Raw genomic sequence first — 16,496 nt, 5'->3', positions numbered from 1 at the left:
ATGGCTAAAAGTACATTTTCTTAGAAGCTGCCTCTAGTAAATCTCAAATTCTCCCCAACTTCAGCAGTGATCACCAACTTCCTCAATACATCTGACTTAATCTCTTCAAAGAAATGTTTTTATTCAGTCTTCTGAAATAAATCTTCAGAGCTCTCACCATCTACTAGATCATGCAATCTGTTGCATATTTGGGAAGCCCTTCACCCACAAATGATTGACTGTAGTTTACTGAGTCTGGTTTTAAATATGCCAACCCCTCTTGTTTCATGATAATAGCATCTGGAGACATTCTATTTCAGGGCAACTTCCATCCACTTCCTGCAAGAACAATTTATTCCAAACAGTGAACAACATGAGAGCCACTTTTGAAGTACAATAACGGTGTCATCTATAATAACTACGTGAGACTGGGCAACACATGGGCCACAGGCAGCCACATGCTCCACTTAAAATTGAAAATCTTACTTTTTTTTTAACTCAACATGTTCATGAAGATGAAAGTATTCAAAAGGGTCGGATGAATGCATAACTGTAAGACAACCCCAAATTACTCATAGGCCCACTTGAGACACAATGGGACTGCTCCAACAAACCACTGTTTGTTGTGGCATGAATGAGAGATGAGCTTAAGATATCTCTACTCATCCTTCCATGCTCTCAGGCTCACCTGGATGGAGAAGAGTCTTCCTGGTTTCTTAAACTACAGTTTCCCATGACCAAACCGGCAAACTGTAGTTTAAGTGCTATTAAGATATAAAATGAAGAGAGGCCTTCTGGAGCCAAGGCTGGCCTTGTGAAGAATCACTGTTTAGTGGTAGGGGTCATATGTCCCAAGCCCAATCCATGGCATCTCTGGTTAAGGAATCTCATGTGACAGTGCTGGGAAATACCTCTGGCACATACCAACATGGAGCTAAATATGGTTAAGTCCACTGAAATAAAGGTGCTTAACTCTGTGTGGCCTGTAGCTATCATCTTGAGATGCTGGAAGCAACTCCTACTCAGTATTAGATCAGTGGTCTGGCTTAAGACAGCTCTTATCCACTTATGCTGTCAATTTAATTATTTAATTGTGGTCTTATCTTGGTTGTCTCTCCTGACAAGCTAGAGAAATAGCCCAACAACCATGGGTTATTTCTCAAGCTTGTCGGAGTAAAGACAAGCCGAAATTCCTGGTTTATACTTAACACTAAACAAACACAGTAGGTCCATGGGTTGTTTAGCCACCCCCACTGGCAATGGGAACAATTGGGCAGCATGCAGGAGCATGCTTCCAATTCCACATGAGCCGGAGTTTTGTTTTGTTTTTAAAAAATGTGGAGTTGTTGCGATATATGAATAGGCCATTAAGAGGTGTCAGACTGGGGCTACTAATTTGGACTTATGCATTACAATGTGCATGGCCTTCTTTGCCAGGATGCTGCAGGGCGGGGGGCAAGAAGATTTGTAGGCTCCCTGTGACCAATTTGCCTCATTCTTTAAGAATACAGTTGCTTAGATTTGCCTTGACTGAGACTCCAACATTAGTGCAGGTCAGGTGGATTCAACTTTGGAAGGGGGTCTGTCTACTGGGCTTGGATTCTTTTCAGCTTGTAGATTTTGAGGAGGTGGACAAGGTGTCTGGAGAGGCGAGGTCTACCATTTGTCCACTTGACTCTTGCCTATCCAGGCTGATCAAATCACCAAATCAACCATGTGACTGTCCCCATGGTTAATGGAAGTGATTAATGCCTCCTTGCTTGTTTCCTCTTGCTTAGAGGAGGCAGTAATATTAAAGAAACCTTCCTTTGACCCAACAGATTTGAAAAGTTACAGTCCCATCTCAAATATTCCATTCTCCTGTGCTGCTCCCAGAGTCTGGAAAGCAATTCCATTGGAGTTGCAATTCGCCCTCACTCGTTCTGCTTTCAGGAAGTGCATCAAGTCACATCTTTTTAATCTGGCTTGTTAAATTGTTGTTATAGTTTCTAAATGGTTTTGAAGGGTTTAGTATGTTTTTATCTGTTAGTAATTTTTATTTTCTGATGATGATGATGATTTTGTAAATTGCCTTGATTGATTTTATCAGAATGGTGATATACAAAGAGTTTTAAAGAAGCAAATAATACTAAATTTAACAAGAAAATTATTATTGTGGATGAAGGTTCAATTTTTGGCCAGTGTTACAGAAAAAAGTGCAGAGTGGATCGTGCTTTTTAAAGTTCTCTCAAAGTACCCACCCAGGAATCCCAGCAATTCAAATTCATCAGCCACATTTTAAAATGTAATTGTTTTAAGTTATGTAGAGGTTAAAAGAGGATAGTATTACACCCAGGGATGGAACCGTACAAATGCTCTCTCTTTTTCCCATTTCCTACTCCCAGAACTGTACTCACACTCTTGATGCCAGATCCTTGCAAGGTTATCTGTGTTTGTCTCCAGCCATGACCACCGTTCCTTCCCCAAACTGCTGGTCCATGAACACCAGTCTTTCTTACAAAGACTTGAAGCAAACCAGAATGTAGCCCGGACACTTTATGCCTGAAAGATAGGCATAGATCCCCTGCGTGAGCTAAATGGCCAAGTGGAAGGACCAAACGTGCAACTCGTCCTATTTTCCCCTTGGGTTCAGAGATAGCCAAATACTGTCCACCTGTAAAAAGAGAAGAAAACATTTGTTTCAAAATGCTCTCAAGTATGAGCATGGCCGTAAAGTATGAGAGCTGTGACCGGCTGCCCAATTCCAATTCTGACACTTTATCTGTTTCAGTGCAAGGAATGTTCTCAATGCATTGGCTTTTTTTATTTAAAATATTGCTATCCCACATTTGCAGAGTAGTCTATCAGGTAGCTAACATAAATATATAAAATACAATTCAGGTTTAAAAAAATCAACACAGTTAGACCCAGTGGGTCTACTCAGAAGACACCTTAAACCCTGCTGGTCTTGTGCATTGCGTTTTGCTAACCCTGCTCACTCACTAACCGTAGTCGGACTGTCTGCAGCAGGGTTGGTGGCTCTAACCATGGCTTAAAGTGTTGTGTGCGACAGGATGGCTTAGGGTTAGTGCTAACCCCAGAGAACCACGGTTTTGCTAACCACAGAGTCTGAAGTGTCATCTGAACAGGCCCAGTGACTTAGATCCAAAGAATCATGAGTGAAAGGAGAAACTATATTAATGTTGTTCTGTGAAGTCTTGTACAAGCAAGCTGAAGACAGTGTATTTGGCATCACATTAAGATATGAAAAATACGAACAAAAAGGCTGTAGCATATGAGCTCTAAAGTTTTCTGAAAGAACGTCTCTGGCTATGGAAGAACTTCTCTGGCTACAGGGCTACTTTTCTCAAATACTCCTCTTCTACTAATTTGGAACAGCCCTTTCATGAGCAGCTTTCTGCTAGTGGAAGGGCAACTTTGGATCAAAGCCACTAAAAATCATATTAAAATATTAAACTCAAGAGTGGAGGCAGCTAATAAACAGGCACCAGACTGTTAATAATTCAGGACTTATTAGATGATCTTCCATTGCTTGCTCCCGAATGTTCACAGATCAGTTGCAATGAGACAAAAATGGAGAACATTTGAAATCATGCCCTTAAGTTACTTAGTGCCCGAATCTATTCATGTTTACTAGGAAGTAAGTTTGATTGAATTCAGTGTCTCACATGTAAAAATCACCCCAAAACCCTTTTACTATGGAATAAGACCCTTGGTGCTCTCTGGTGTCCCCTTCCCTTGCCACATGTTTGGCATCAAAGTCATTCATGCGCCTCTTCATTGCTGGGAAGTTATCTGTTCAAAAGTCATCAGTTGCTAAATGAAAACCAGAGGATTGCCACCACTGAGAAAAGCCAAAATCAAAAGGGCATGTAATTCACTTCACTGATCCTTTCATGTACAAAGTCAAAACTCTGATAAATGAAACTTTGTGCCATATAAACATCCTATCACTACACTAATGAGGAATTCTTTGTTTTGATCTCATTTTATTAAGTGTGCCAAAGTCAGAAAAAAATCCTTAAAGGATACATTGGTTTTATATGAAAGTAACACATGAAAAACGAAGGCACAAAACTATTGCCCTTATCCCGCAAGTTAGCAGCCTTCCAGATATGCATATGTCCAAGGCAGCTATACACACTCAACTGAATCATGATGCTTTCCCAAGCCCTACTGAATGGAACTGGATGCACCCCTAATGACCATGTGCATCCATATCCAGAAACACCACTAACTATGAGTGAGTAATCGCCCACAGCTATAAGTAGATAAGGGACCACATGGTTCTTGACTTAAATATACCGCCTTGCTAAAGCAGTGTCAATAACGAAGGGTTTAGCATTGGTTAAAAGTAAACAATATGATAACAGGAGCAAAAATATAAATAAATATGCAATGAAAATATTTTTAGATTACATCGTTGTGTATGGTTCAGACATATATCCTGCTAAAGTCTAAAAACATTTTAAGTCCTTGCAAATAGAGATTCCAAATCCAATCAACTGAGCCTCCGATAGATCATTAGAGTTGATAACATTTAAACTAGTGCTGTGCTGAAAATTTCGACCATTCCATTTTCAGCATTTCTGGGGGGGGGGGGGGGAAACGAAAACTCAGGTGAAAGAGACTGGGAGAGGTGAGAATTTCGGAGAATTTTCTCTTTGGAGAGGGAACAGGGTTCCCACATACCTTTTTAAATGTAGCCAGTTGTTGAGGGGTCTTCATTATTTCTGCATTTTTTCATTATTTTCTGCATTATTTCAATACCCCTACATTTTCAGGAGCCCTATTGGATGCCTATTAGAGAGGGCAAGGTCACATGGTCTCCGACAGGCATCAACTGCTGGGGTCATCCAAACGCTGGAGGAAGGGGTTCTTGTTTCTTGAAAGGAAGAAAGGTCCTTAGCAACTGGCTACACTTTGTGGAAATCCTGTTCCCCTCCCCAAGGAGAAACTTCTCTGAATTTTCCCCTGACCCTGTGAAAGAGGCAAAAAAAACAATGCCTCTTTCACAGGGAGAGAGAAAATCCTCAAAAATAGGGGTCAGGATTCAGCCCAGAACAGCTGATGATAATCAAACCACAACAGCTGATTCCAAGTCCTTGGCTGACTTGGAATCAGAGCCATAGAACAGTATTCCCCTTTAGATATTTTAGACTACAACTTCCATCAGCCCCAGCCAGCATGGGCAATTGTCAGGCATGCTGGGAGTTGCAGTCCAAAAAAATCTATTCATGTTGAGTGGAACAAATGTGAAAAGGTATAAAGTTCCAGTTTCAAATAAAGTCTTAGTCATGGGTGAAAGAACAAACCTGGTGAGACCCTTAAAGCAGAACATTTGTTCACACAAGGTTTAGGCCTGCTGTCTCAAATTGTTAACTCAAAGTGACATTTAGAAATGCAGAAATTTAGTGTGTGAAGTTTTTCCACCTCTTCATCTCAGTACTCGGAAACAGTTCACCTGTTGATTTACTATCTGTACTGCAACTGTTAAAGGCACAGGAACCCCTTCAGGAAAAAACGAAACCATGATAAACTTAAGTACAGAAAATGCTTTAGCAGGCAACAGGTGAATTATGTGAAGTTGTTCTATCATGAACAGCTTCTGTGTCCTTTCTCCAATTGTGTCAAAGTCTCTTTGGGGTTCCTCCTAGGCTGTGCCTGGAAGGAGACATGGAAATGCTTTTCCAGAATATATTTTCTAAAACCTGATTATAATGCATGACCTTTTTGATTTGGGCATGTATTTGTGCTTGCAGTATAAGCAAAGATTTCTTTTCATGGCTGACGGTTCCAACACCTGGCTTGTTTTTTACTCCTCTATCTCTGGTACAGAAAAGGAGGACAGGGCTCCTGTATCTTTAACTATTGCATAGAAAAGGAAATTTCAGCAGGTGTCATTTCTATATATGCAGGAACTGGTGGAATTCCCTCTTCATCACAACAGTTAAAGCCACAGGAGCTTTAATACCTGCTGAAATTCCATTTCCTATGCAGTTGTTAAAGATGCAGGAGCCCCTGTCCTCCTTTTTATATGGCCACCCTAGTACAGGTTCAAACGAAATCCATGGCAATCAAGCAATACCTGAGGAGTCTTTAACAGGTTCCCAGTGTAAATCATCATCTTTCTCCTTGATCCACCCACACAAGCCACCATCAAAGTTACAGCTGTGAAGCAGAACACCTGCAAAGAACAGATCAAACGTCAAACAGATCACAGTCGATTGCTCAAAAACATGACCCACTGTGGTTTGCCTGGCATATGAGGGGAGAAAGATGTTCAGCAGGTCTCCACAGTGGTTCACATGTCAACTAGTGGGAATTCCGTGGTTAATTTCATTGTTTTCAGACGGAGGGGAAATGGCAGCGACCTTCTTTGTAAAAAAAAATTACATGAATTTTTCTTATTGTGAATTTTAACAAAACAATAAAACAAAAAATGCAAGTATAACTACATACTTTAAAGTCCTCAGTTTCAAATATTACAAAATTCTAAATTAAAGAAGAAAGGGGGAAAGGAGTAAATTACACATAAACTTCAGTAAAGGCAAATCAAAGAACCAAATAGGAGTCCATTCATAAATGGCACCTATATACCACTCTTTTAAATGTTGCTAGTGTTATTAGGTCTTCAATCCATTGCATTATAGGTAGTGAGCTTTTATCTTTCCAATGTGGTAGTATCAAACATTCAGAAGTCAAGAGGGCATGAAAAATCCATGTGTTACATTCCAAGGAACAGGTACATATTTTAAGATAACTTGTATATCAGAAAATTTGTACCAGCAGCTGAGTTTTTGAAGCAAAAAATTGTTCCCCAGATTCTGTTTAGGGCACTGATTTGGTTCCCTTTTTCTTTCTCTCAAAGGAATTCAGTCCTACTTTCTTAGGGCAATATTCAGTATTTGCAAATGTGGTGAGCAAACCGCTATGGAGTGGTAAAAAGGCCAAATTTAGCTTGAGAATACTGTGGTGTGTTGGTCAGAGTCTTGGACTGGGACTTAAGAGATCCAGGTTCTAGAACTCACTCAGCCATAAAGTTCACAGGATGACTTTGGGCTAGACACTGACTTTCAGCCTAACTTACCTCACAGGATTGTTGTGAGGATAAAATGGAGAGAAGGAGGAGGAGGAGCATGTAAGCCAACTTAGATTCTTTGTAAGAGGGGGGGAAAGGTGGTATATAAATGTAATAATAATAAATACAGTTTGGCTTTTTTACCGCTCCACAGTGGTTTGCTGACAAAATTTGGTGGCAAACTGCTGATTATTTTTCTGGTGGTGCAGCACCAGTAGCAGGAATTGTTGGGAACATTGCAACCATGTCTGCAACTTACTGGAAGGGGCAGTGTTTTAGTTAGTTAATTCATGGACATTTAGATCACAGCTAGCCTTAAGACCTCTGTAGCCTACAAGTATGGTTTCCTGTGATTTTTTGCCCTTTCTGCTCACCCCCCCCCCCCCCCAATCTATACCATTGCTGGGAGCCCTTGTGTTTGCTCTCTTGCTACTGCCAGTGTTACAGAACACAAAATGGACTGAACCACCTCTGTCTGAAACTATATGCTGTACCTGTATTTTTATGCAAGAATATTGTGAATGCAGGTTGAAATTTAGATGATCCATCAGTTGTACATTCTTGGGGCCAAGTGTGTGGTCTAGGAGCCGAGGATACTGCAGCATTGCTGAAACAAAGCAGGTGCAGACCTGGTCTATCCTCCAATGGGAGAGCAGTGAGGCAAGAGTAGAATGCAAGCATAATAAATGAAATAAACTGAAATCTTACCCAGAAGATTTCACATGTACATGACGTAAGCTGAAACCAGTTTAAGCATCCCGTGTGATAATGCCCTTAGGGGATAATCCTATGCATGTTTAGACAGAAAAAAGGCCTACAATACCAGCATGGCATGCTGGGAATTGTAGGCCTTTTTTTCTGCTAAGCATGTATAGAATTGCATCCTTTGTGTGCTTACTTGGCTGGGGCATGCTGGGAATTGTAGGGGCTTTTTCCCATGCTAAACATGCATAGGATTACGCCTTTAGTGTGCTTAGTTTCTTTAAAATAAATTGATTTAAGTTTGGTTTGTCCGAACACAGGATTGAAAGCCAGGTGACTCAAGGACCATATTCAAAATGCAAGAAATACACAAAAACAAGTATAGTTAACAACCACAAGAAGCCTTTATCGCAGCCTCCCCACCCTGCTGCCTATGCAAGATCCCAAGTGAGAAGAGCAACACTTACCGGGATCATCGTTTGCTTCATCGTCATCAGCACTAATCCCTTGTTCAATTTCAAAAGTTTCGAAGAGGTTATTGCTCACTCCAGGCTGGCGTGGAACTGGGAATGGCGGTGGGTGAGGACGAAGTAATTTAAAAAGAAATGAACAAAATAGATAAGGAAATAGGCCAATGACTAATTTCATCTTTAATATTAAAAAGAAGAAGAAGAGAATGCTTCTGGCATTGTGCTCTCTGGAGAATTCAATCTATTTAATCACATTTCATGGGTAGATTCATAACCGTGCCTCTTCTATAATATATGCATATATCAAGTTTCTATCAAAGGTGAGTAAAAGAAAGGAAAGAACCCAAAGAATGTTTCAGATTGAGAAGTTTAGTAATTTTCTTGTATTCCTCCGTCTCCCATGGCGTGTTAGTTATGATCATATGTACATTTCAAAATATAGCCATTTTGGCTGGGTATCCCAGTTTATAGAGAACAATTCTCCATTTGAATGGCAGCTTCTGTTTGTCTATTTAAAGGGCTGCCTAGTCCAAGTCCACTTTGAATATATCAAGAATCATAAGAGAAGAAAAAAAGGGACCTCGAAGTTGCCTGTCCATTGTTGGCGTCTGGACAGCTGACTGAGAAGGCACACAGTTTCCCTGGTCATAGGCTTGTGCACTACAGTGTCTTTTATTTGTATCGGAATTATTTCTGAATGTGCCTCTAAAAATAAAAATTTGCATATACAAATTTGATGCACATCTGTGTCTTCTTTCCCCCCTTTTTGGGGGGAGGGAGAGATGTGTTTCTGCTTATTTGGAAGGTGCATAACTGGTCACCCTAGAGATGTTGCCACTGCAATGAGGCTAAAACTCATGTGGCATCTTAGAGACAAACTATTTTGACATAAGCCTTTGCAGGCAAGATCTACTTTAAAATCTGCTACATTCACATGACTACTAGGTTTCATATATCTAGTTTCGATCAAAGGTGTGAAGGAGTTGTCTGAAAACCCTGCACTCTGCCTACCTATTGTCCAGTTGATGTCCAACTCGTGATGTACAGGAACTATCCTCAAAACTATCTTCACATATTTATTTATTTATTGCATTTCTATACCACTGAAGTAGGGAAACCATTTGTGTTGGCTGGCTCTCCACATCACCACAATTCAAAAAGAAGGGAGAAAAAGAAGAGAGCTCCGTTTTCCTTGAGGAAATTGTCTTCATTCTCTGTTGTGTTTGCCAATCCTTGGAAGGATGTTAACGGCACTTTCTATACCAAATTTAGGCAACAAGCACAATAGGCAAGCACTGCTGGTGCAGAACAGCTGTAAACTGTAGCTAAATAGATTACTGCACTTGTTCCAGCTGTCTTTAAAATTCCTTTTCCAGAGACAAAAAGACGTCTAGCACATCATTAGGGACAGTAGCCATGCATTTCAGATTTGCGGTTTCTGGATATCAGTGCATCCCGTGGCTTTTAAAATATTTGTGGTTTTATTGCACCATCAATACTGGGATAAATACCCAATAAAGACACCCAAATAAGCCTGCAATTCACAATTTTGACCTGGAGCAATAGGTTCCACATTACATACCAATTAAATTTGTGTCTATTTCTATTAAAAGCCACTTGCTGTTATTATCTTTGCTGTACTAAAACCTGTACATAAGCAATACAATGTGTGCACCCCTAAGCTAACATTAACGTCACCAAAGAGAAAGAGACACAGTCGTTCCTTTTACGTTTTGGCCAGTCCTCTTCCTACTGGACACAAAATGTAACTAAAGGTTTGTACTTTCAAAGTCTCACCGGCATCAGAAAAAGAGGTGAACATGGCTTCTCCACCCATTGTTGTGCAGTAAATCTGCATCCCTGCTTATTACGTCAGAAGGGGGATCAGGTGGGGAGGAAAGGAAAAGGGCAGAAGCTACCTCATTTCCAGATTTGCCCAGGAATTTAAAGATACTCTCCAAGCATTCCTTGATGCACTCAAAAGCCCTCTTAAAAACTGATTTAGGGTGCAATCCTATGGAGATCACTGATGACCATCCAATGTAGGGTGGTCAGAGCATAGAGGTAATTCCCTCCTCCGTGCTCTGGGCACCCTGCATTTATGGCTAGATGGGCAATTTTGTCTGACTAGCCAGGGAGTTTCGGAGTGAGAAGTGAGGCGGCGGCACAGTGCATCGGAAGCTGTGCAAAGCAGCTCCTGTGGTCTCCTCCTCTTCCCTCCCCCGTGACTGTCCCCTTTTGCCATCTCCAAGACCCATTTCATTTCCAAGGGCAGAGACCAGTGAGAACTGTGCCTGCTACAGGGGGAAAGAGCAGGGAGCACAATTTCTGGGAAATGAATAATCCTATGGCCATCTAGCTAGTGTCTAGCAGTCAGAGGATTGTCCCTTAAATCCATTAACTCTGGTGAAGAAATGTGTGGCAGTGCCTTAAAACGGTCTTGGCATGTGTGACTTCTAATGGAAGGAGTGTTACAAAAGAGAGACTCAATACTTCTTGGGATTCGTGGCTTTCTTAAAACATACTCCATACATGATCCTTATTGCTAATTAACTTGCACGGGTATTTTGGGAGAAAGAATTGGGAAGTTATTTCTTGTACATCCTCAATGAGATAAGTAAGACTTCCAAAGTCTTACTGTAACTATAGTATAACCATAGGTACCTAGGCACACTGTTTTAATCATTTTAACACTTCAATATGGAGTTGACCATTATAGCCCCTCATTATCCTTCAGAGCAAGTTCAGGTTTCAAAGTATGAATGACAAATGAAATAGAATCATAGAATAGTAGAGTTGGAAGGGGCCTATAAAGCCATCGAGTCCAACCCCCTGCTCAATGCAGGAATCTACCTTAAAGCATCCCTGACAGTCCAGCTGCATCTTGAATGCCTCTAGCGTGGGAGAGCCCACGACCTCCCTAGGTAATGGGTTCCATTGTCATACCACTCTAAGTCAGATGAACTCCACCATGCATTGTATTTCTCCAATTTACCCGTATTTTAAAGCAGGAGTGGGCAACCTGCATTCCTAGGGCTGCTTTTGGGCCTCCCTCACCACCAGCATGCAGCCACTGAAGTAGGGAGGCCATGTGTCCTCTTTTACAGAGGATGGTCCTCTCTTTGAAGGCAGACTCCATTTGAAGGGTTGCCCAGTCCAAGTCCAGTTTAAAGATAAAGAAGAGCTGGGCCTTGAAGTTGCCCATCAACAGCATCTGGACAGTAGACTGAAAAAGGCACAGAGGTCTTTCGCACTATTTAAATTGTATTTATTTCTAAATTTGCATCTATATCTATAAATTTGTATATGCAAATTTTATACAAATTGATATCCTCCTTGTTAACAATTCACAAGTGGCCACCCAAGGAAATGTGGCCATTGACAGAAAAGTTCTTGTAACCTGTTTGCTCTCCCCAATAATTCTTTGTTACTTCAAACACACCTTTTTTAACAGAAGTCAGAACTAATTGAAGTTTGTTTGAACACACAATTCTAACTTTGCAACATATATGGTGGAGTGGGGAAACTGTGAAAGATTTCCCCAAATATGAACAATCCATAAAAATTATGAATGGGTGATAACAGCCCTAATGGCGATCAGTTTCTATTACGTGTTTATTTCTACTTATTAAGTTCATTAAATATAATTTTGGTGTTTTCTGCATGCTTTGGCAGAAGGGTGTGGTTGTGGTAACCTAGGCCAATATATTAATTCCTAACATTTCACAAAAAGCAAATAAATCTCTCTCTAAAAATAAATAAATATCTGGAATGCCAAGGGGATGGAGTGGGAGCAGAATATTTTAAAGGGCTAATTAAAACCAATTTTTCACTCCCCCTTTTAATCTTGAATACTTTAATCTATTTGCCAGTGGCTGAATTTGGTTGGGAAAGGCTTCTGCTGTGGTTAGCAATGATTAAGGGTCTGAGTTACAAGTTGATTCAAAGTGGCAAAAAGAGACTTCATAAACATAGGAAAAACTGTGCACTAAATATCAGACATGGTATTAAACCAATTGTTAAATAAGGATTTTATCAAGAGAGAGGAAGAATAAACAAGAACACAACCTTTATACAGCACAACTTTCTCTAGCTGGTGCCCTCCAGATGTTTTGGAATACTACACTCAGCACTCCTGCACCATTGGCTATGCTAGCTTGGGCTGATGGGAGCTGAAGTCCAAAACATCTGGAGTGCATCGGGTTGGGAAATGCTTGCTTAGTATATACTAACCGTGAATTCATTCTATGAGTGTGGATTCCTGGGTAGCCAAAATGCCAATAGCCATCTCCAAGATGAAGGTATTAGCAGACTCAGGGAAGACCCAAAGTTTATGGAGGTAAAGAACACCTTCAGAAGAAAAAACCCTAAGGGGGGGGGAAATGCCCCCACAACTGCCCAATGAGGACTGAGCAAGCTTAGTAGGTACAGAATGCTATTTGGGGGGACAACCAAAAACTGGAAGGGCAAGGCGAAAGGCATGGCTTCCTGGCTAGAACCCTGAAATGGAGTACTTCCAGCTGTGAAAACAGTGGACACAAGCTATCTCTATGAACCTCTACCCATGTGTAAGGACCAGCCCTTTTCATATGTTTCCTCTTCAATGAATGTATGGAAGGGGAGAATGGGAATGCAGCAAATGGCCAAGTACTTCAGTTCTTTGTGTTGCATTCAGCTGAATGTCTGTATAGAGCCTGCACAGGTACAGCTGAACACATAAAAAGCCAGGCGCAGGGACAGCGTACGCCATTCTGCTCAGCCCCTCCTTCCATGTGTTCATTGTAATGTATGTGTGAAAATGGCTACAGATAAAACAGCACAAGATCATCAAGAAAAGAATGTACTCAACAGCTCATCCTCTTTTAAATGGAGACAAAACAAATTAGACACGGGATTGGTGATATAACTCCTTCATCCAAAAGACTAAAGTGGCTTTGTCATACACTCCTAAGTAAGGCAGAAATACATTCATTATGAAGATAGATGCTGGCCTGTACTGCAGAATATATTTCCAGCAAATTTCATATCCACTGAAATTAACGGATCTCTCTCTCTCTCTCTCTCTCCCCACACACAAACACACAGATTTCTCTACACATACACAGGTGTGCTCTCTCTGTATGCTTTAAAAGATGGTTTGTCAAGGGCTCATCTCTTCCTAAAAAATTCAAAAACTAAGAGAAGATCCCCACCCCACCGCACCCCACCCACCCTATTTAATTTTTCTGTGTGGACTGGGAGGAAATCCAGTTTATTACAGCTTCAAAAAAATTAATTTTACCATTGGTGTTGAGCTGCTGTTGCTTATTCCCGCTGTTTTATGTTTTCAGATTTATGTACATAAATCTTCAAGACAGTATGCAGTAAAATAAAATACCAACAGTAAAATAAAAAGACAACCATAAAACCAGCCATCACCCATCACCAACTAAAACTGTAGAAAGAGAGATAAAATAAAATAATAATAATAAAACAGCAATAAAAAGAGTGGTTCAGTTAGCATGCTCCAACAGATCTGCAGAAAAAGATGTCATTCGTTTCATTTCTTATTGGAGGGGCAGTTTCTGTAGTTTCTATTCTTCTCTCTGGTGGAAGGAAATGCACCCTGGGCTGTGTCATCAATTACCGGGTACCAGAAAATCCCTGGCAATTCTGGCAATCCCTGGCAATTCTGCAGTTACTGGTAGTAAGAGTTTAAGCTACAATATGCTGGTATATTAGTCCTGCCCCTTTGCCTATGTTCCCAGCCCAGCCCTGCCCACCACTGGAATGCAGTTCCCAAAAGCTTCTCAAAAACGGAATTCTGCACCGCTGTTATAAAATGTCTTTTGTCATAGCACTCTCTTATTACAATTGCATTGTTCAGCAAGGCAAGAATCTCAGAATATTATGCAAGGACTTTTCATAGTGTTGGCATCTCCTCCTCCAGTCTTGGGAGTCGGCCACTTACTTAGATGGTGCATGTTGGCTTTCAGGCCTACACATGACCCACCACCTTTAGATGTGAAGCTGGGTTAAATCAGGGTGGCAACATGCAGCCCCCCTCCCTGGCCTTTTGTGCAATCCCCCCATTGCTGCACCATTGATAGCAGGAGCAAAAAAACTAGTAATTTTGCTTCCCAGGAGTGTGAGTTTGATCCCCCGCACCTTATTTTAAAGCAAAATTGCTGGGGATTTTGCAGCAGGGTACATCATTCCAGGGGAAATTAGCCCCTGGGGCCCCAGATCTTGCCCATCCCTTGATTAAATGAACATGCATGAAGAGAGTGGCATCATGGGGGCATATGTACGCTGCTCTGAGATCTTAATGATATAGGGCGGGATAGAAATGTTTTAAATAAATAAATAAATAAATAATATTCTGCTCCTGACCTATATATGTGCAGGGCAGTGTATGGATTGATTCCATGAGTGGGGGCTCCCCACAAATGTTCTAGTGAATATGCAGAGGTCAAGGGTGAAAGCTGTCACAGCATCAGCACTCATTTGACCCACACAAAAAAGACTGAAGATTAATGGCAACATGACAGAGGCAGCCTTCCTGAAGATGATGTAGTTATGGTAGCTATTCACCTCTCTCTCATTTCTGTTCATAATCTATCCAACTCTTTAGAATATGTTCAGCCTATGAAAATTGGATCGGGGCTGTGGGGTAGGGAGGGATGAGGCTATCTCGTGAGTGGCAGATTTATACTAGAACTTCTAAAAAGAGATTGAATGCTCTTATGCCAGGGAGGATTCCCAAGAGTGTGCTATAATTGGACTTGAATTGTCAAATACAAGTTACTGAGTAAGATTTATGGTTAAAACAGATTCAGCAGGTGTTTCGACTGGTTTTATGATCTAATCATTTTGTATTAACTATTTTAGGAAGACTTTAATAGCATATGAGAACAGGGATGAATGAATCAGTCTATTTCCGGTTTGTGACACTTGTCCATGTGTTCATTTATAAAGTCCGTTCCATCCCGTTTCCATGTTCTTGTTTTAAATGTATGCATTAAAATATGTACATAAATAAAAATATGTACGGACATCAAATTCCTCAAGCGTCCTATATGAATATGGGAGTGTTACAATTTCTGTTGCTTTGGAAGGTACCGTTTAAATAATAGGGATGAGGGAAAATCCATTCAGTAGTCTTCAAAATTCGCACCTCCCCGAGTTTTGCAATGTCATTCAACAATCAAAAAGCAGCACACAAAAAATGTGTATATTAGGGGAAATAGTATTGAAATTGCATTATATGAAGAAAAGTGCTTACAAAATTGCATATTGTGCATAAAAGCATTTATTATGAAAAATGTGAACTATTTTTTAAAATTGATTTTCATGCAAACTTCAAAAGAAATTATCAAAGTTCAGGCTGAACCTAATTCAAGTTTGGGAAATGAGGAACTACTAAATAAATTATAGTATGATAATAGGATTTATGAATTATGTTATCATTGTTTGCCTGGGCACAACTTGGAAAGAGTCATAGAGGAATTGCTGCTTTGGGAAATATGTGGTGAAACAATGTTTGTAGCACATTCCGGTAACGTATTTAAATATTTATTTTATTTATTTGTTAAAACATTTGTATCCCGCCCTACATAACTGGAATATCAGGGTGGTGTACAGACAAAATCAATTCAAGCAATATTAAAGAATAAATAATTTTCCCAGTGTACATTTATGGTGCTATATAAATAAATAAATAATAATAATAATAATAATAATAATAATAATAATAATTAAAAACGTATTAAACCATTAACAAGCTAAGACCAGTTAAAAATAAAAATAAAATAGTGTGTTTTGGATGAGGTATGACTCTCACCTAACAAAAAGCAGCTGTGAGGATCCTGTTCTAGACTGGGGTTGCAGTGGGGGGGGGGCTTAACCCTTTAGTCTTACACCACTTCCTTACCAAAATCAACTTGCAGCACTTCCTTGCACCATAGACCTGATCTCCGTCAGAGTCTCTGTGGTTGACTCCCAGCAAGGTTAGTACCACCCAGTCTGGCACAGAATCCAAGACACATCCACACATGAGAGCCATCATAATGGCCATCACTTTACTAAACATCAAGACCTACGTCTTGGCACCAGCCAAATTCAGTAAGTAGATCTATTCCCATCATGAGGAGGAGCATGATGTACCTTCATTCCAGGTAACTGTTAAAGTTGAGGAGCTTGTCAGAAAAAAGAGGTGGCAACCCTCATTCAGAGCCACTATCACAGTTGAATACACAGGGATTAAAATCCAGACTTTTAAGAAA

The 16,496-nt window shown here is 40.4% G+C and overlaps 1 protein-coding gene across 3 annotated transcripts in view; it reads right to left on the bottom strand.

Annotated features, from left to right (window-relative positions):
* NPNT (nephronectin) overlaps positions 1-16,496 on the bottom strand; it is an 89,348-nt gene that overhangs the window by 3,483 nt on the left and 69,369 nt on the right. For all 3 annotated transcript variants that reach the window (XM_063135653.1, XM_063135654.1, XM_063135655.1), the window contains 3 exons: positions 8,230-8,325; positions 6,068-6,166; positions 2,376-2,632 (listed from right to left, as the gene is read on the bottom strand). In XM_063135653.1, coding sequence (XP_062991723.1) covers positions 2,376-2,632; positions 6,068-6,166; positions 8,230-8,325 — 452 coding nt within the window. The remainder of the gene's footprint in view (positions 1-2,375; positions 2,633-6,067; positions 6,167-8,229; positions 8,326-16,496) is intronic.

The sequence above is a fragment of the Elgaria multicarinata genome, chromosome 10, assembly GCF_023053635.1.
Source record: "Elgaria multicarinata webbii isolate HBS135686 ecotype San Diego chromosome 10, rElgMul1.1.pri, whole genome shotgun sequence".
Taxonomy (NCBI): Eukaryota; Metazoa; Chordata; class Lepidosauria; order Squamata; family Anguidae; genus Elgaria; species Elgaria multicarinata.
Note: the sequence above shows the minus strand (reverse complement) of the source record. Positions and strands in the feature narration are given on the sequence as shown.